The sequence below is a fragment of the Triturus cristatus genome, chromosome 5_2 (assembly GCF_964204655.1).
Source record: "Triturus cristatus chromosome 5_2, aTriCri1.1, whole genome shotgun sequence".
In the NCBI taxonomy this organism is placed as follows: Eukaryota; Metazoa; Chordata; class Amphibia; order Caudata; family Salamandridae; genus Triturus; species Triturus cristatus.
In genome coordinates this window covers 1,042,373,826-1,042,395,492 of record NC_140588.1, presented here as the reverse complement: position 1 = coordinate 1,042,395,492, position 21,667 = coordinate 1,042,373,826, and the positions used below count along the sequence as shown (strand labels likewise).

General features: G+C 47.0%; 1 protein-coding gene across 2 annotated transcripts in view; it reads right to left on the bottom strand.

Annotated features, from left to right (window-relative positions):
- STARD8 (StAR related lipid transfer domain containing 8) overlaps positions 1-21,667 on the bottom strand; it is a 644,863-nt gene that overhangs the window by 357,335 nt on the left and 265,861 nt on the right. For both annotated transcript variants that reach the window (XM_085608321.1, XM_085608323.1), the window contains one exon: positions 10,851-10,884. In XM_085608321.1, the coding sequence (XP_085464447.1) occupies positions 10,851-10,884 (34 nt within the window). The remainder of the gene's footprint in view (positions 1-10,850; positions 10,885-21,667) is intronic.

Below are 21,667 nucleotides of genomic sequence, written 5' to 3'. Positions count from 1 at the left end.
AACTCCTCATGGACCCTTTATGATAGAATCCTTTGTGTATGATTTCAGATCTGCTGCCCCTACCTCAGTGTACCACAACTCATGACCCCTTTACGATAGAATCTTTTGTGTATTATTTCACATCTGGTGCCCCTACCTTAGTGCAGCACAAGTCATGGACCCTTTATGATTGAATCTCTGTGTGTGATCCGATGATTACTGTTGTACTTGTTGCCAGCACCAACCATTCCCTGAGGGCTGGCTTACACTCACCCCACATGCATCCAGCACAGACGTCACTGGACATGTGACCCTGGTAATAAAAAGGGGCCGAGTGCACATGCCCGTACCCAGTTCCACTATCGATCTAACTGTGTCCGTGTGTTCATTATGTATGCATACTGCCGCCTCTGGGCCCTACCACATTGCATTTTGCTGTGGACAGCGCTCGCAACCATGTTACCTCTGGCTGTGGGGAAAACTTTGGTTATGTAACTTTGTCTCGGTCATTGTAGAAGTACATAGGTAGAGACTGGATCATTAGAGTACTGCAAGGAGAGTGTATAGTTGTGAGAAAGTGGCTCTGTATATACTGTTCCTTAATAGGTACAGGGTGTACAGAGTCCACAGACCCCAAGGGTTTAACAGAGGTTAAAGTTAGATATAACCTTACTCTCCAAAGTGGTAGCCTGGTCCAGCAGTAAGGCAGTATCAGAGGACGTGTAAAGCATTTGTTGTACACACTCAGTCAGCAAATGGTTCCACACACTCAATAACTGAACTCTAGGCCAATGGTTTGTATATAAAAAATATATGCTTGTTTTATTTTAGAACCAACACTTGGAATTAAAATATACTTTCTCGACAGGAGATGTTTCATAAAAATACATTTGTATATGCAATTGACTTTTTAGTAAACAATTACAATTAGTTGCAGTAGGCAACTCTATTTCTAAACACAATACATTGAGCTCAATGATAAATTCAGATTATATGCAACAGATTACTTTGTAGATTACTTTTGTAATTCCAGGCTTGGATCCTAGATCCAGTCCGGGGTCAGTTCTCAGAATCAGCTGTTGAAAGTCGACTTTGGTACTGTAATGATTTTTAACTAATATTTAGCTATTTCAAAAGTGAGCACTTAGAAAATATTTCAGAGCAAACAATCAATGATTCCCTATGGAAGGAAATGTAAGTTACAGGTACAGTAGGTTATCGTTACTTTTGTAATCCAGTACTGGGTGTCTAGACTCAGTACTGGGACATTTATCCAAAACAGGTAAGTAATTACGTTTTCAGATGTTATACGATTTTTGAGGAATATTTAGAAATTGCAGAAATCAACACTTAGAAGAAATTTCATAGAAAAGCAGTCAATGGTTTCCTATGGAAGAAAAATGAGTTAAAGGTAAGTATAGTTGTGGGTACTTTTCAGAGTCAGTGCTGGGCACCAAGATCCAGCACTGGGAGCTCACCTAAGAGCAGGTGAGTAAATTCGTTTTTGGTACTCGGCTGATTTTTGGTGAATATTTTGAGTTTTGAAAAGTTCACACTTAGAAGAATTTCCAAGAAAAAGCCAGTCAATGTTACCCTATGAGGAAAATGAAGTTAGCGGTTTAAGGGTAAGTTCTCGACTGGCAGAGTTGAAGTTCAGGGCATAGACTCGGGGGTCTCCCAGTGTCAGGTAGGTACAGTCAGTTCACCCTCAGCGGTTTCAGGACGGCCGGGTGCAGAGAAAGTTAGGCCCAATGTTATCCTATGAGGGATAGGGGGGCCTGGGTTGGTGGCTGCTGTCGGGCAAGCCACGCGGCTGTGGGAGCTGGGCTCCTGGTCACTTACTCAGGGCAAGTGGGGAAGTGGGTTAGAGCAGAGTTTTCACTGCCAGGGCCACTCGGGCAGCTGGCTGCAGGGTGCTTTTGAGCAGTCGGGCGCTCTATTGGTTTCTATGGGAAATCTCCGGTTTGGAAAAAGACTGCAGGCTCGGGGACGAGGACTCTTCGGGTGCCACCACCACTTCGAGGGGTAAGTTGGATAGTTGGAGGATAGGTAGGTACCCCGGGATTGGGCACAGAGGGCCGTGGGGCGCCGGGTGCAGGGGTGCCTTTTGATGTCGGAAATCTTACCCTCTTGTTGATCGCGGTTGGGGTGGCACTCTGTTCTGAGGCTGCAAGCTTCTTCAGGGTAGTCGAGGGGGGTCCTTGGGTGCCGGACTCGGGGTCACAGTCGCCTTGGGGTCGGCCTCGTGGGTTTAGTTCACTCCGGTACTGGCCAGGCTTGGCGGGTGCAGAGTGGGCTGGGATCGCGGTTCCGGGCTGCTGCCAGGGGTGAAAGGTAGGTTCTGAGTAGAGCCTCTACTCATGGGAGTCCCAGGGGATTAGAGTTCAAAGGCAGCCAGGTCTTCCGGGGTTTCTGAGGTTGCTGGCCACAAGAGATGCCGGGTTTGGAGCAGGAGCAAGTCCGAGGTCGACAGGCCGGTAGGGCTGGGGCCAAAGCAGTTGGTGTCTCCCTCTCCTTCGCAGCTGCAGGGCAGGTCTTCTTTTCTTCTCGCTCTTCTTGTAGTTTCGGAATCTGGAATCTGGGGAAGGAAGGTTCAGGGTGCCCCTAAATACTAGATTTAGGGGCGTTACAGGTAGGTGAAGGCCAGGGACCAATGGGTCCTTGTCCTGGGGTGGGTACATCCCCTATCCTGCCCCTCTCCTGTGGGAGGGGTGAAGTAGCCTAATCCTGATAGGGTAGGGCCTCCCATCTTCAAGATGGCGAGAGCCCGGAGATGTGCTTCACCTCGCCTCCCCCACCTGAGGGGTGGGGTTGGCAGGCTGGCACATCCCCTGTCCTTGTATGGGGTTTCCGGCCAAGCTTCCCGCCAGAGTGGGGGGTTGCAGTGGCCTGGGGAAACTCCTAGAGGCGGCAGGCCTTTGAAGCTTCCCTTTGCTCATCCTGGGGGAGGAGATCTATCACCTCACCCAGGATGTGCATTGTTGCAGGCCCGGGAGAGCAGGGGCTCTCCCACCCTGGGGTCCAGCAACGTGTCTGCTGTGTGGCAGCCTGGGCAGCCTCAAAGCAGACGTGGATTGTAGGTTAGTTGTAGGAGGGCATCTCTAAGATGCCCTCTGGGGTGCTTGGTACATTAAATCTCACACTGGCATCAGTGTGGGGTTAGTGTGCTGAGAAGTTTGATACCAAACTTCCCAGTCTTTAGTGTTGCCATTATGGTGCTGTGGAGCTCGTGTTTGACGAGCTCTCAGCACCATGTACTCTTAAATGGCAACACTGCACTTACAGTGCCCGGGAATGGACCTGGGTACTGTAGGGGCACAGGGCTCCTGCTCCTGTGCCCACACCATAGGCATAAGGCACCCAGCCAGAGGGGTGACTGACATATGCCTTGGCAGTGTAGGTGTTGGGCATGGCACACAGGGATGTGTGCCATGTCGACTCTTCATTTTGTCCTGCACCCAGACACTCAGCCTGCAAAGGCAGTGTGTGTGTGTAAGGGTACAGGGCCCCTAAGGGTGGCACAATGAGTGCTGCAGCCCTTAGGGGCCTTCCCTGGTCACAAGGCCCTGGGTACCTAAGGTACCATTTACTAGGGGCTGACATGTGGCCAGGGTTTGCCAATTTAGAGTTTGTGTGTTTAAAGAAGGAACATAGGCCCTGGGCACCTGATTGGCAGGAGTCCAGGGTACACTCAGTCAAAGTACATTCAGCAATTTAGCAAAAAGTGGGGGCATACCATGCAAGAAAGAGGGCACTTTCTCACAATAGTGAATTTATAAGTGCTACGGAATTGGCGGAGTGATTGGATGAGTACATATGTTGGCGGAGCCTAAGCCCCGAGAACGAGCTTGGCTCTAATTGGCTGCCCTCCATGTGCCAAAAACGGAAATTTGGGCTTTGCATGGCCCTGTATTGCTACAGCTGCAACACTCCACTGAATGTGCAATAAACATTCACATCCACGCAGATGTCATGTGCACGATCTTTTATGTGTGGAAGTATGGATGAATGTAGGGTCAGTGATTCTCCCTACCTTCCATGTTGGCCATGTTTTGGGACTTGGGTCACAAGGTGACACATTGGCGCTTGCGGCCCGGGTGGCGGCAGCACTACAACAGGGACACCCGCATCAGTTGATTCCTCATACAGCCCAGGACGGAACCACACCCAGAGCTCCGGAGTCATTGTTCACAGCCTCACGCAGGACTGGCATACGCCAGGCCAACCCACTCCGCTTACGCATACAGGGAGGGACAACAAAGCTACATGGCCCAGATTTTCATTGTAGTGATCTGCTGCTCACAGGTCTAGTTGTCAGCACGCCACAGCCACTCCCTCATGGCTGGTTTACACCCACACCACACCCATCAAGCAAAGGCATCACAGGACACGTGACCCTGCCAATAAAAAGGATCGGGCACACGTGCTCCACGCCATTTCCATTTCAGACTTGGTGGCACCGGATGAACTGTGGCCGGCACAAGCACACCGCCACGGGACGGTGACTTTCCGTGCACTGAGGTAGGGGCACTGTAAGTGCTGATCGGGTGTGCAGCCTGCAATGATGCCCCGTCTTGGCGGTCCGGACAGGTCAGGATTTGTGTGCCCTGCTGGACCACAGTGTAGGCCTGAGCCATCGAACAGCGGGGGCCTACCGCCACATGGCGTGGCCTCACTGGTCACAGAGTTAGTGGCACAGCAAGGGCTGAGCGGGTGTGCAACCTGCGATGATGGCTGGTGCACTGGTATGTCCTCTGCCATGGTAAAATCAAGACGCAGCACCAAATGTGAGACCTGGTGGCCTGCAGAGCGGGGCTGCATGATATGCAGGGTGCCCTGTCCGCGGGCCCCGGGCTTGGGGCTTGCAGCGGCATGTGGTAGGCCCTCTTTTCTACACGCAGGTTGCGAAAGGTGAGCAGAGAGGCTTGTTTGCGCAGTGGCGGGCAGTCACCTCCGGGCAGTGGGAGTGGATGTGGTACAGCAGCCTGGGGGCGCAGCGGCAGGAAAGTCACCTCCGGGCAGTGGGAGTGGATGGGGTGCAGCAGCCTGGGGGTGCAGCAGCCTGGGTGCGCAGCAGCTGGGCAGACACCTCCGGGCAGTGGAAGTGGATGGGGTGCAGCAGCCTGGATTTCCTGCGGCGGGCAGACACCTCTGGGCAGGGGAAGTGGATGGGGTGCAGCAGCCTGAATGCACAAAAGCGGGACAGCGATTTAGGCATGCGTAGTCGTATGTACTCTGCCATTACTATGTTTCAGATGAGTGAGCTTGAGGGCTCCACTATGTCCCGGCACGTGGTTGGAGACACACTGGTGGCAGAAAGGTGAGCTGTGAGGGTTTTGTCCACAGTGTGGATACTCACTGTCCCTCTCCATCTCTTCCTTTCTCTCCCTCACACTCTCTCTCTCTCTCTCTCTCTTCCTCTCTCTCACACTGATTCTCACTTTCTCTCTCTCTTCCTCTCTCTCTCACTCTTTCTCTCTCTTTCTCTCTCTCTCTTCCTCTGCTTCTCTTTCTCTCTCTTCTGCTCTCTCTCGCTCTTTCTCTCTATCTTCCTCTCACTTTCTCTCTCTTCTTCTCTCTCACTCTTTCTTGCTCTCTCTTTCCTTTGATGGATGCATGATGCACAATCTTATGTTGCTTTTTGTCTAGCAGGCTGTGATTCACAGATTGACACCTCCCCCCCACATGGACCTCCTGCCACGAGGCGATGACTTCAGTTCCATAGTTAGTGCCACCAGAGCTTAACGCGTGTGCAGCCTGCGATGATGCGTGGCCATCCTGGCAATCAACACCCAGTCTGAATTGTGAGCTTGGCTTGACCGCGTGTACGCAACGGCTGAGGAGGTTGCTTCGGCACATGGTGGTCCCTCTTACACACACACCGGTGGCAGAAGGTGAGCAGAGAGGCTTGTTTCCGCAGCAGTGGGCAGTCACCTCTGGGCGGTGGGAGTGGATAGTGTGCAGCAGCCTGGGTGCAAAAGAGCGGGCAGACACCTCAGAGCAGTGGGAGTGGATAGGGTGCAGCAGCCTGGGTGCGCAGAGGCAGGCAGACACCTCTGGGCGGTGGGAGTCGATGGGGTGCAGCAGCCTGGGTGCGCAGGGGCGAAACAGAGAATTACACGTGCGCAGTTGTATGTACTCTGCCATTACTGATTCTATACTATGTTTCAGATGGCTAAACTTGAGGGCTGCACTATGTCCCGGCACGTGGTTGGAGACACACCGGTGGCAGAAAGGTGAGCTGGAGGATTTTCTCCACACTGTCAACACTCCCTCTCCCTCTCCATCTCTTCCTTTCTCTCTCTCACACACTCTTTCTCTCTCTCTTCCTCTCTCTCACACTTTCTTTCTTTCTCTCTCTCTTCCTTGTATCTCACTCTCTATTTCTCTCTCTCTTCCTCTCGCTCATTCTTTCTCTGTTTTCCTCTCTCTCACTCTTTCTTTCTCTCTCTCTTCCTCTCTCTCACTCTTTCTCTCGCTCGCTCTCCTTTGATGGACGCATGACGCAAAATCTTATCTTTCTTTTTGTCTTGTATGCTGTGATTCACAAATTGTCGAGGGATGACACGCCATGCCTGTACCTACTTTTATTTTGTTGTTTTGTTTAAATAAAATGTTTTATATGTAAATCCATACATGACAGATTCTTATTTGTCCAACCTCACATGCATCTTCTTTATTATAATTGTGTAACATCAGCCAATTTGTTACATTCCAGATTTCCTATGGTTGCTGTCACATTTGTTTGTGGGGGGTGTGGGTGAGGGGGGATGGCAGACAAGGGGCTGCTGGCGGGAGGTGGCGGAGCAGTGTTGGGTGTCCGAGCTGCATGATCGTTGGCTCCATTGCATCTGTTGTCATTCAGGTGTGGCTCTGGGCTGGGCTCCCTTTCAGGTTGCAGGTTGTAGTCCGACTTTACACCAGCTCAGAGCGGGTGTAAACTTCCTGCTACTAACACACCTTATCGCCTGTTTTGTACTCTCTTCGACGATCTTGCTGGTGGTTGAGAAACTTGTGAAGTGATGTGTTCACTGCTTTTTGCACGGGAACACCTACTGTACATCTCATTAGCAATATTTGCCGGGGTCATCCAGCTTGTGAATGGTGCGTTAAATTTATCACCATTTTGGTTGGATAAAGTGCCGTTAACTCGGCGATGTGTCCTTCGGAATATACCTCTTGGTGCTTGAAAGACTTAAGAAGTACTCGAGTGCCGCGCTGAGAGCTGCGCACCCATCGCTTTCACACGGGGGCCGCGCTGAGAGCCGCGCTAGAGTCGCGAATCCGTGTTTTTTCTTTACACGTCCACTTTCACTAATTTACATTTGCCTCGGGGACCCCATCCCCCGAAGCATGCCGACATGTTCATTATTAAAAAAAAAAAAACAAGAAGAGGGCCGTATCGGCCCCCCTCCCAGGGCCAATTCCAGGCCCCGAGGACCCCATCCCCCGGGGCCTGGCCTCACCGTTGGGGACTGTGGGGGAAGCCCCAATGCCCCCACGGTCCCGCCGGCTCCCTGCATGAGCCGGCATTGCTTTTCCACACGGGAAGCTGCTGACATGCAGCTCCCCGTTTGGAAAAGCAATCAGCTTTGGATTTTGGAAGCAAGAGTCTCCCTTCCAAAATCCAAAGCAAGTTTGCTATGACAGGGCGGGAGCCGAGCGGCTCCCGCCCTGTCATAGCAAACAGCAGTGTCCCGGGGGTGGGCACCCCGGGACACTGCAGGAGCCGTACGTGGGGAATGGCGGTCCCCAGGGCTATCACAGGCTCCAGGAGGAGGGCCATGTGCCTCCTCTCCCAACATGAGTGAAGCCACGGGGAGGTTGTGGTCCCCGGGGATGCAGGGGCCCCAGCGGGCCCCTGCTATTATTCTTTAAGAAATGCCCCCGGGTGGGTGCCCCAGGACCTAGCCCACCCAGGGGCCTCATTAAAATAAAACGCGGGAACATGCGCTTCATTGTTTTTAAACAATTTCGGCGTAATTCGCCAGCCAGCGCGTATTGCTGTCACAAGTCACAAGATGGCTGCCAACACTTCCTGGTTTGGAGTGTTGACAGCCAATTAGAATAAAGCTCGTGGTCGCGGCAGCCCATTAGAATGAAGCTCGTGGTCGTGAGGGGTCGCGACTCCACCGCTGCCCTAGATATCAAAACTTTTATTTTTTGAATTTCTCAGCAACTACTGAACATCCGAATTTACACCATTTAAAAAAAAAGGTCGCTTTCTGAACCAAGCTCTACCTTTTTGCCAAATTTGGGGTAATTCCGTTCAGCAGTTTCGGCTGTAGCCTTGCCCAAAGTTTCCTATGGAAATTAACATGGAGAAAACGCGTTTTGGGACCCCCCTTTTTTCTCAGGCCCCGCTTCACGAATCACCCCCAAACTTTCAGGATAGGAGCTCATCTGGATAAACTTTTATTTTGGAGAATTTCACGAAGATTCGTCAAACGACGCCAAAGTTATTACCAAATCAAAAAATGCTTTCCCATGGAAACTAGGTTCCAACTATAACTACCTACTGGCGATCGCCAGTAGGTAATATATATAAATACCAACATAGACTAGGCAGCTAGGCAACAAAGCAACCAGGCAGCAAACTATAGATGGATGTATGAATTAGAAATCATTCCTGCTTTCCTGTAGGTTGTTAGTTTAAATCCCTGCCTCCATTGATTCCAATGAAGGTGTTTTACTGCCATTGATTGGCTATGTGTCCCGTTCTTTGTGTATTCCAACGCTGGGCTGGAGTCCATTTAAGCCTGTTTTGACATTATAAAGTCTGTAGCAACTTTAAATGTGTATTGTCTGAATTTTAATAGTGTAGTATCTTCATGTTATGTTTATAATGTTTCCTTTCACCTAGTTCCTAGCTGCTCAGCCAGTGTGAGTGTCCTGTATGGAATGTTGGTGTGATGGACATGTGTGGAATGCTCGGGTGCCTGGTGTGAGTGTGGACAGTTGGAAGATGGGCTGAGCAGTATGCAGGCTGCTCATGGTGGGGCTGGTACCACAGATCTTATGGACTTAATAAAGATCCTTCAAAGACACTACATGACTACGTCTTCTATGTCACCTTTACGCATGGGACAATACCACTACAAATAGTCTTACTCTTTTGTGTATGTGTGTTTTGTATTAGCACATCTCTTCCAAACCCCTCCTTAATTTTCCAATAATCCCACCCATTTTTGATTAATTATTCTACATGTTCCCAACATTCCCCTGGTCCTTCTCACATTTAGTACAAAATGTATCCTTACATGTGCAGCCATCTCCACCACCAGGGCTGAGATCTCACTGTGCATGTTTGTGAATTTTTATTTAATAGTATGTTACGCAGTCGACTAGAGTAATAGAAATGTTTCTTGTGAATCGGGCCAACTATCGCTGATATCCACTGTTATCCTTAGAATATAACTTCTCTCTGAAAAAACATTACACTAGACATATTTACTTATGCCCGCAGCAGGTGTGGTACTTGAACTATGAAACCAACATAACATCTAACAGTATTACTGTGTCCTAAATATCGCTTACAAAAATATCACCCTATTGGAGTTACTAGCAGCAAATCTACACTCAAAAAGACAATATTTTTACAAAGAATAGTTAAGAAACAATATTTCTGTCAGCAGATATTTTTGATAATCATACTTTGACACACAGCCATGCTATGTTAAACAACATCATTTTTAAAAAAACTGCTCTTTGAAATAAACAAAGTCACTCAGCCACACTCTGTTTCACAAAGACACCTTTGTGCTCAGCTCACCATTATTAACACAAGGAAGACATTTGATGTTATCAGAGCATGTGTTTTTATTTTAAGCTCAGCACTTGAGGTTTTATATCTTCTGCATTTATGCCCAATTTACAAAATGGTTTGCTGTTTGTGTAATTTACGACCACAGAAAGTTGCAGCAATCACCAAATCTTGAGGTACAACATAAGCATTAGTGATTTTTTTTTTTTTTTAACTTCTTATTGTGGAAAACCTGACATCATTTAGGGTCGTCAGCGTCCTCTGGTGTGGCCTCTGGACATGTGGTGAACACCCTCACAGATGTAACGTTCTGGGTGTTCACAGATATTGCAAACACAAGGAGATGTGTTTACTTTGTTCACGGATATTGAACAGATATTGGAGTGGGCTTTGGTTCCTCCCAGGGCAGTATGACTCTCTCACCTCATGCTATTGGTTATTGGTCTTCCAATATCGATAATGTAAGTAAACAATAATCACAATCAGCCACATGTCCTCAATCTGGCATTGTGGCTGCTTAGAAGAGAGTCCTCGTGTCGTGTAACGGCGTGCTGGAGGACACTTGCACTTGACAGATGAGTGGATATGCTTTAGGATTTTAGGAATATCAAGGAATTTGCCTGACGCAATTTTCAGAATTTTGATGCTCACGATTATTTGCTAGCTTGCCCTGATGAAGTCCATGGCTTACAACCGTATGGCCGAAACACGTGTTGGCATGGTCTGTGGCTTGAACTTATTGTGTTAAGAAGATGGATATCATGGAAAGAAACCTCACAAACTTGGAATAAAACAAGAAGAACATACCAAGGATTGATATTTGGACTTTATTTGTTGCTTCTATTTGTGTGCTATTTGCTCAGGCTGCCAATTGTTTACAAAATGTGAATCAAACAATTTCTTCTATATGAGTCAATGGGCTGAGTGGTCATGTCCCACCAGAGTCCAGCGGAGAAGCTTTTTGACATTCTCAATGACCACTCTAGAAACCATTTTACCATCAGCGTCCATGAAGCAACCTTTCAAACACAGACATGGCTACAGTCACTGCAGCTGAGAGTAACCCAAACACATGCACCATAAGGAAACTGAACTTATGGGGTCTTACCTGCATCCTTCTTGTCGTCCGGAAACGAGAAGCACTGGGGGGAAAAGGAAACAGATATCACTCACTTTGGTTATTTTTACCTTATTTTTCTTTGACGAGATTTACCAATGGACAGAAAAGCTCACACCCCAACAATCAATCACAGCCATTGATGTTTCTGTAAAGCTAGTGTCTTCATTGGTTTTTTAAATAATTTTGGCCTGCAGGCGATTCTAGCAATCTTCATGCAAATAGCATGTTACGCCGTAGCATCTCCTACCCCAAGTACAGCAGATGTCCTTTTAGGTATGGCTTACCTCAGCTGTGTACCAGACCTACTGTTAGCAATTCTATAATTATATATGGAGTGGACTTTGGTTCCTCCCAGGGCAGTATGACTCTCACCTCATGCTATTGGTTATTGGTGTGTCATTTTGCCTTCCAGGAAGTGCTTCCATTACAAAAAAATGAGGGACTATTTTATATCTGAAAAGTCTAATCATCACAATGTTTGTCACACTGAATTTACTATCTCTTATGCACATTGTATAAAGAAACCCATCCTTTGTTGTTTCTTTCTCCACAGCACTGGCAAAGCCAATAGGACAGGCTTCAATGTGATAATCAGCATTTGTGCACGCAACACATGTAAACAGCATTTGTGAATGTCTTTGTTTACATCTATTGACACATTAAAGCCAAACCTACTTGTTTTGCCAAGTCTTCTTTAGGATTGTGGTCCACTTTTATGCCTGGGATTAATGAGAAATAAAAGAATGCGTGCCAGTGTAAGTTTCAGATGCCCATCCCTGCAACAAGCACACCGATGACAGGGCTCATATAGACGTAAGCCCACTGACGTGCAAGTCTGAGGTATGGAGCCGACAAGTATGACTGACGGACTACTGCATCATGGGTGCTTGGGCTACAATGATCTGGTTTCTATGCGCTTTGAGAGAGAAGCCTGAAAATGTGTTTATTGCCTTAAAAAAGGACTCTGACGCTGGTCACTATAAAAAAGTATTGATTGATGAAACTTTTAATATACTCAAACTTGACTGAGTAGCAACAAGTAAAATGTATACTAAAATGCCCAAGAAAATAGATGCAGCTTTGCTTGTGTAGTACTCCAAATCTAGTCTGTAATTTGTAACACGAGACAGACACTTTTTTTTTAAACGTTCTGTTCAGTTTTTTCAAGCTTTACTGATGCAACTGTTCAGAGACAACATTGAAACCCAATATTTTCCAGCAGGATTGCACCGTGATATTATTTTCATATGTAGGTTCGAAAAAGGTTCATACGAGACATTTATTTTACATATTCTTGTGTTTCTACAAAAAGGGGTCCATATGGGCTCGATCTATACCTTTCTAATAAAGAATGCTATATGCGTCATATGGGTCAAACAAACACCCTTAGCAGCACATTTATGGAAACAAAGCTCAGAGGAAGGCTCAGTGCTGGGTGGGGTGGGTATGGGGAGACCACGTGCATCGCCCCTCACGTGCCTGAGTAGAGGGAGACTGACTGACCTGCCACTGACCTTTAAGGCTCCGCCCATCTGTACCAGGATGTCTGCAGCACTCTTGTAAAGCTGAGAACAGCTCTGCTGTCTGAAATATCAGCCTGCAGAATCCTCTTTAATCCGCGGGACTGCTCTGTTTCATGAGGCACATACCTGTATGTGGTGTGGCAATCTGAGAGATAGCTTTGCTGCTCCAAGTACACTCCAATAACATCTGTACAACGTGAGGCATAGCTCTGCTGTCTGAGATGCAGGCCTAGAATATTTGAGAAACTTAGGAATAGTGCTGGTGTCTGCATAGCTCTGTTGTCCGAAGTATCAGCTTGCATCTTCTAAGCAAGCCAAGGTATAGCTCTGCTGTCTGCAGTATCAGCTTGCACCTCCCAAGCAAGCGAAGGGACAGCTCTGCTGTCTGAAGTATCAGCTTACAACTTCTAAGCAAGCAAAGGACAGTTCTGCTGTCCAAAGTATCAGCTTACATCTTCTAAATAAACCACGGGATAGCTCTGCTGTCTGAAGTATCAGCTTGCATCTTCTAAGCAAGAAAAGGAATAGCTCTGCTGTCTGCTTGCTTAGAAGATGTAAGCTGATACTTCAGACAGCAGAGCTATCCCTTGGCTTGCTTAGAAGATGCAAGCTGATACTTCGGACAGCAGAGCTATCCCTTGGGTGCGCGCATGCGCTGTCCTCCCAAGACGTACAGCGTAGGGGTTGTGCACTGACGAGGAGAGGAGACAGCCAGGAGGAGGATAGCCCGGGGAACAGCGGAGAATGCACCAGGTAAGCCAAGCAGGTGGCAGTCTGGGGGTCAGGAACGCTCAAGGTCTGCTGCCTGCATCATGCAGGGGGTGGGGCGGAGCGGAATTCCACAGAGTTTTTAGGCAACTCTGTGGAATTCTGCGTAGTGGCACTCCGCCAACTCCGCCCACCATTACCTCAAAGCAACCCAAAGCAAAGCTCTGCTGTCTGAGTTGGATACCTGTAATATCTGTATGTTGAGTTAAGTTTGCTATTTGAGATGCAGGTCTGCATCATATGTATTAATCCGTCATTTGTTTTCTTGATGAAGTCATCAGTCTCCCTGTATAATCTGAGCAACGCAATGGACAGCTCAGCTACCTTAAGTACACATGGGTAACGTGCGTTTAACTTGAGGGACAGCTCTAGTCTCAGAGAAATACTTGTGACATTTGTGCAACTCCTATTCAAGCTGTCATTCACTAAATACTTAGGCCTATATTTATAAATACTTCACGCAACGCAACACAAGCCACCTTGCTGCGCTGCACTGCGTGAAAGAGAGAGGCCAGGAATGCGCCATCTTTAACATTATAAAGTTCATTCCTATTCTCTGCCTGTGCTTCGGAGCAAACTGCAGTGGTGTCTGCGTTGTAGGCAGCATTGTTTTTGTGCAGGGATTCCTTCCTGCACAAAAACAATCCACTGAGGGATTTTCCTCTTTTTAAGTGTGCTGCAGAAAGCAGAAACCACCTCTGGTGGGGAGGCGTACAATTCTGACTCATTCCCAAGTCTAACAGTGTTGGGAAATCTGGGAATGTGTCAGAATGCACGGGCGGATGTGCGGGAACAAACACGCTCCGCCCATGGAACGCCTCCCTGGGGCAGAGTAACGCAAGGCTGCGACGTGCACTACCTTGCGTTACTCTAGATTTAGCACGTCACGAAGGGCCGCGCAATGTGGCCTTGCGTAGCTTGGTAAATCTCATTCTAGGTTTTGCGTCGCCCTTGCGTTCCCTTGCGTGGCGCAAGGGTGGTGCAAAACCTTGATAAATATGGGCCCTGATATCTCATAGTAAGAAAGCTGGCTCTGCCGCCCGTCGATCACACTAGCAGTGAAGTAAAACGACTCTTGCCAAGTTTTTGCAAAACATAATGCATTTAAGATTCAGTATATGGCTTCAGCCCATGAAATTATAATTATTAAAGGTGAGAATAAAGGATTAAAGTCTAAACGTGTGCCTTCAAAAGGCAATGGCCGGGCCATTTTTTGGTCGAAATATATAGAGTTTAATAGAAAAAACAGCAAGAGGGTCGAGGTCTTCTGAAAAGACCTAAAGTGACTTTGCTCAATGTTCAGAAACGAGTGCCCCAGTTACTGTGTGTGTGAACTGTGCTTGAGTGGGATGTGTAGATGTTAACTGCACCAACAGCGCGTGTGTAAATGGTGTGTACGTACAGTTTGTGTATGCGAATACGTAAGCATGAAGGTTTTAGCCTCTGGGAGGTATGAATGCATTTATTACAGTTGTTATTATAGCACAACAAGACCCTGTGTTTGGGTAACAGAGCACTTTATAGCATACTCAGGCAGAAATAAAGCACTTTATGGTATCAATAGGATTTACTGAACAGCAATGCAGGAGGGAGGGGCATTCAGCAAACTACTTCCGGATAGTCAAGGTCAGTCGATGGGCGCAGCCCAAGTAAAGTCTTTGAGAAAGTTCTGTTTAAGGTCCCTCCTTAAGGCAGAGATTGACAGGGCCTTCTCGGCTTGTACACCAGTTCCGCCCCCACCCCAGCCCCCGCTCCCACCCACAAACTTGAACTATCCAAGTTTTCCTGAATTCAGAGACAATCTAATTCAACATTTCCTGTAATATTGCCTCCCTCCCTACTATTGGTACAGTCCACTGGAAAATCACAGTAATGTCATCTTTTTCTGTGTAAACAAGAATTTGTCGCTCTAGCCAAGTCGACCACCATCAGTTGCATAATTTGCAGATTTTAAAAAACAATGGCTCAAACGCTTCTGATGTTAATAAACTTGTGGCACACAAGATGCCTTTCCACACTGAACATGTTGCAAAAGTTAACTGATCACCGACGAGGGGCTCATTGCCTTTTTTCAAGTAAGTAAGCAATGAGTGTAAACATTCTCAATTAATGATTGCCTGGGGAAGGGCTCTGTATGCTGCTGAATATGAAAACCTTCAATCACTTAAATGTAATATAAGTATTAACCAACCTGCCCATTCAAATCTCTATCTCGCCAACAAGTTCATAGAAATAGAGTTGATGAGACAACGCCAAGTTCATGTGGAGTTAAACCATCTCCTCAGCCACAATCAGCCTAGATTTAGACCCACGAGAACCACCAGCCTGAGATCAGAACCACGAGGGCCACCAGCCTGGATTCAGAACCACAAGGACCACCAGCCTGGATTCAGAACCACAAGGACCACCAGCCTAGATTCAGAACCACAAGGACCACCAGTCTGGATTCAGAGCCATGAGGACCACCAGCCTGGATTCAGAACCACGAGGACCACCAGTCTGGATTCAGAACCACGAGGACCACCAGTCTGGATTCAGAACCACGAGGACCACCAGTCTGGATTCAGAACCACGAGGAACACGAGACTGGATTCAGAGCCACGAGGACCACCAGCCTGGATTCAGAGTCACGAGGACCAAGAGCCACGAGGACCACCAGCCTGGATTCAGAGCCACGAGGACCACCAGCCTGGATTCAGAACCACGAGGACCACCAGCCTTGATTCAAATCCACAAGGACCACCAGCCTGGAATCAGAACCACAAGGAACACGAGACTGGATTCAGGACCACGAGGACCACCAGCCTGGATTCAAATCCACGAGGACTATCAGCCTGGATCCAGACCCATAAGGACCACCAGCCTAGATTCAGAACCACAAGGCCCACCAGACTGGATTGAGACCCACAAGAACCACCAGCCTGGATACAGATGAACAAGGACCACCAGCCTGGGTTCAGAACCACCAGGACCACCAGACTGGATTCAAACCCATAAGGACCACCAGTCTGGATTCAGAACCACGAGGACCTCCAGCCTTCCCCAGCATAAGGATGAAGATTTTTTTCATGACAGAGGACAAGAAAGCCTTTTTTACACTTCATGAACTCGCTGAAACGTAAAACAAAGCAATATTTCTGGAAAAGATAGTACGATGGGAGCCTGGCTCTATCGTGAACCCACTATACTCTCACAAACCAGAGCCATAAAATAAGGATCATGTCAGTTAAGTCATCCACACACCCCATTCCATGTAGTGTTCACCAAGAATGGTCACTCATATGTTTACTGTTAAATGTCTTTGTACACCCGCTGCCACCGTTAAATGAACAGGACCGTGTGACCATCCAAATGTACCAGATAACATGCGAGTTCACTTCCAACTTGTCAACAGATCAGGTACTAGAACTAAGATTACCTAGTGCTTTAACGACGCGCTCTACTGGATGAAGGAGAACTTCCTCTGCATGAACATATCCAAGGTCCTAGTAGTGGGAGAGAGCTAGGGCATCTCATTACACAAAGTGACACCTCATAAAAATCCAGAATAACTAAATACATCCATAAGGAAATATTAAAACCTGGCTTTCCTGCTACGGATTCAGAAATGGGCTTTTCCCCATTGTATAGTTGCGGTCAGAGAACAAGGAGTGCTGAAGGTGTCATCGCGTGCGTATTAGATTAGTCTGCAAACATGCCCCTCTCCCAAATATATAATTAATTGTGGTGTGGCTAGGAACATCTGGTCTTAAAAGTCCAGTCCCAGGGTAGTGTACACCTACCTACAGCCCCTTTTCTATTACAGGTTGGAGAGTCTGCCCTCCGTAGGGATACTGGAGACAAGCTCTACTGCCTAACCCTACAGCAAAATAACTCTGCTACAGCAAAGGGTCTCTCCTGAGTGTGTGCAAAGTCTTGTGTTTTTTTCCTATTGAAGTTTGTATAATTCTCACAAACGCACACCAACAAACACGAGACACTCTCACCTCTGTGTGTGTGAGGGGGAGGGTGTATGGGAGGCTTTGGCATGAAAAGCTGGACTTTTGTAGGCTTTTTGTATGCAGGGGTAGTTTGTGTTGAATCTCTGCACGGAAAATGAAGGCGGGCATGCTCTTGAGTTTCCCGACCAAGACAGTTTTGGAGAACTCGAATTAAAAAGCTAAGCAATTTGTTAACTTGCTTGAAAATTCTCGCACGTTACTGGTGCCAACTAACACTCGCAAGACAAAACTACACAAGTGCGGGGGCAAAGCAGGAAAATACGCAAACTACAGTAAGACAATGATTAGGAACCCTACACTTGCATAATGAAAAACTGTGCACACGTCCACTCCTTTAAGTTCTACCAATATAAGCCACTCTGACTAAAAAGCCAGGACGGTATGCAAGTATGTATGTATGTGGTATTTGTCTTGCGAAAACTTGTCAGAAAGGCAGCAGAGGACAGGGTCAAAGGCAAAGATGCAGTCAAGGAGTTCTTGGAGGGGTAGTGGCCATCCGGGAATAGAGGTGGGCTGTTCCTGCATTGGGGTGTAGTGCTCGATCAAGCGGTGTTTCTTCAACTCTAGAAACTGGATCATCGTTGGGATGGTCCATATGGATACAGAGAAGTTGTCCGAGATCCTGGATGCAGAGGCGGAGATGGCCATTTGCTCGTTTACTCTTTTTGCACTTTCTTTCCTGTCTGATGGCGGCCTGGCTGTGTCGAGGGCCAAGCGAGAGGCTGAGCTTTTCAGCCAGATAGACAGAGTGAAGCTTTCTAGATGAGACACTTGGTTTTGAAGATGGTGCAGGCTGGTAAGGGAAGCCTGCGGAGGTCTAACTTCGTATCTAGGCACAAGGGTCATCCAGGGAGCACAGGGTCAAAGTTAGAATGCATAAATGATGAAGTTGCTATGAAACAGAATGCCCGACCATCTGTACCCTACTGCATCCAGTGGGTTGGTAATTATACACTAAACACCATCGGCTAAGCTCCCACAGGGCAGTAAACTGGGTAGAAGGCTGGCATGAAAACTGAGAGTCCTTAGTGCTCTGGCAACCCCTAAATAACTCCCCTGCGCTACACGCTCTTTCACCCCAGCCTGCAAACATACTAAGCACATGCCCAGCAGAGGCGGAGAGCTGTGAAGTCAAAAATGTTATTCTTTGCAGTTCTGGCTGCCTCTGCTTTCAGGGACCTCTGCCAAGAGTTTGTTTACAACTGGAGCTTTGTGTGGAGAGGAATGTGTGGTTGGAGGAGTGAGTATGGGAAGAAGGCAAGGAGCACAGATCTGGGAATGCAAAGCTGTTCTGTTCAGCAGGATGAATGCTGCAAGCAGCAGAGTCCAGGCCCCTGGGAGAAGGGACCAGGCACCATCTCATGTGCACACATCACCGCAGGAGGTCCAGGCCCCGTGGAGAGGAGAGCAGGCGCCATCTCACGTGCACACCACACCCCAGGAGGCCCAGGCTCTATGGAGAGGAGAGCAGGCGCCATCTCATGTGCACACCACACCGCAGGAGGTCCAGGCCCCATGGAGAGGAGAGCAGGCGCCATCTCACGTGCGCACCACACCCCAGGAGGCCCAGGCCCCTGGGAGAAGGGACCAGGCAACATCTCATGTGCACACAACACCGCAGGAGGTCCAGGCACCAGAGATCATTCTAGGAAAAGGACATTCTGGAAAAAGCAATAACCCCCCCAAAAAGAAGCAGAGACCCTGAGAACCACTATTTATACACCAGAGGATGGGGCTTTGGCAGTCACTTATTATCAGCAAGCATTTAACCCTTTAAAGAGCATTCACAATGTTTTCCTATGCTTTATTTCATATCACTGGTATGGCTTTTGACTTATGGATGATTCTTTAATACGTATCATAGGAATCATTTATATTTCCGGCACACTGACTGCTGTTAGTTGAAAAACCAAAGCTGGCAGAAAGTTTCACTCATGAGATGGGGTCAGTTGACAGCAACGTATGTCTGTCTCTTACTGAAGAAGCACGTGCTATCAGGACAGTTTGCACGAGCGGATCACAACTCTAAGTTAGTGTTTTGAAAATGGAACCACATTCTGCTTTGCAAATGAACCCCATAAGGGCACATCTTGAGTTGCCACTGCTCACACTGCCTTTTAAAAGTAGGCCTGCTGTTAAATTCCGCTTCGCTTTCAGAGTTTGCAGAGTTTGTCCCACTCCGTGCTCTGCGTAGCTCACAGAGTTCCGAAGGACTTTTTCCCTCACTAGCGCTCGCCAACATTAAGTTGGCGAGCGAGAGCGAGGTAAATCTTACTCCAGACCAGCTCCTGGCAAGATTTTTCAATGAGGGTGGTAGCGGATGGCCGCAACTGCTCCCATTCAAAAACATTGCATTTGCGTTGAGGAAGCTGCTGCTCGACTAGAACATCCACTTGAGCGGCCAAAAGAAGCCACGCCCTCTTGTGCTGCGCGTGGTGCCGTCTGTGTCGGTTTTCCAGTGCGGGACAAACACCTGGCGCAAAAAGTCAGCATGAACGGCACGACCTACCGCACTCCACCACATGCGGAACTCCGCACAGCGCAGCTGAGTTTTTTGTTCACTTGACGGAGTTCTGTGTAGTGGAACTCCATCCAGGCCTACTTAAAAGAAGACGTCTATACACAAAACTGTGCTTAACCTGTCCTTCAAAAATGTTTCCCAATGGGAGTACGTGTGGAGTGGCTAAGCCCCTGAAGGACAGGATTGTGTGGACTGGTGACAGCCGAGGACAGGCACATTAGAGTTGTTTTCCTGTGGCACAGGCAGCACTGTTGCAGCATTTAGTATAACATTTTGCGACATTTCTTTCAGTAACTGGCTGATTGCACTTGATAACATTAAACTCGGCATATCACGTTTGATCTAATAAGTTGGTGTCACTCCTTTATTAGCTTACTAACCCCTCAAATTACTAGCCCAATTTTAATCATATATTGCAGGCTAAAATAACAGAATGAGGGGTGACAGCAAATAACTTTTCTTGGATTACAACAATAAATCAAAACCCATTTTCGTTGCATTTAAGATCATAAAAGCTATAAAGTACTTATAAAGTACTTCTTGCTTCTCTACACCCGGGTTAACTCTACTCACGAACAAATCCCACGCGGAGACTGCAGACTCCAGAAGACAGACGGGCTCAGATGAATTAACAAGAATCTCCTACATTGATTGTGAAGTCACAAGGGCATATAGGAATCCTTTAGTCTCATGAATGCCCTTCTACCATAGGCTACCTATCCTAGCCAATCAAAGAGGTGCATGTGAATTACACATCCGGCCATTTCTATGAGAGGCAAACCAGGCTGAGATTTTGAGAAAAAAAATCTAGGTCCTTGTCCTGAAGAAATCAAATACAAAATAGATTTAGTAGCAAAAACTTGATTGACAACTTAGTAGCAACTAGCCTGAGGAAAACACTCTGTTTTTTGCAGGTGATCTACTATCCTTTTGCCGTCAATGATTGTTGGTGTTTAATGCAGACAAAGAACTGTGAATGTCACTTTTATTTCACATTGTCACATTGAGCTATTAATGGCATACCAATACACAAAAAATACTGTGCATAATGCCGGTAAGTTTGGTGGTATGCCATTCACGGAGCCTTCGAGCACACAGTCATTTATGATATAGATTACAATGAAGAGTCATATATTAGTTTGTCCATTTTTTGTGTTATTTTCTTTGTATAAGTCCACAATGATCTTCCAACCAACACGTGTTTCGGCGTCAGTGCTTATATACCATGGACTTCCTCAGGGCTTCAACAAATATACACAGGATTGTAATTAAAATCACACCAAGTCTTTGTATCCCTTCGCCAAGATATCACACCTTGTAGACCTTGCAAGACATAATTCCCAAAGTAATATTCACAATCACTCTAACCCTTGTGAGAAGCATAATATAAATTGGTGACGGAAAAAACGTGAAAAATAGCCACAAACAACATACAAATTATACCCAATTTTGACATAATACCATTTATGCTTCCGTTATCAGAAAAAACAACGAAGATAAAGGGGGGAACCAAAAATGTGAAGAACTAAGTTAATGTATAAATAACAACAAGTAAAAAGATCCCTGTGATGGGATGAAGCACTCCCCAACATTTATTAATTTAAAATTCAAATATCAAAATTGAAGATTACACAAGGAAAATCCTCATGTTCTCCAACATCTAAAGATTAATATGTAATGTGATAAATTGACAGACTATCCTAAAGCCATGGGTTCAAGCTAGATAAACCTCATAGGTTACCCCACTTACTCTATGAACTGTACTACGCTTGAGTAGCGTCCACAAAATCAATCATTACGTGGTATGTGTCCCCTTAATCTGTAGAAGACGAAGTATCAGTGTCTACTCGAGAAGTCCATGAATGTGAAAGTTATAACATCAGACATCCCTTGTTGATGATGACATCTTCAAAATGATCATCTCTTAAGAGGGCTACGTAAATACATCCTATGTTACACGCTATTGCATGAATACACGATAAATATGGGTCT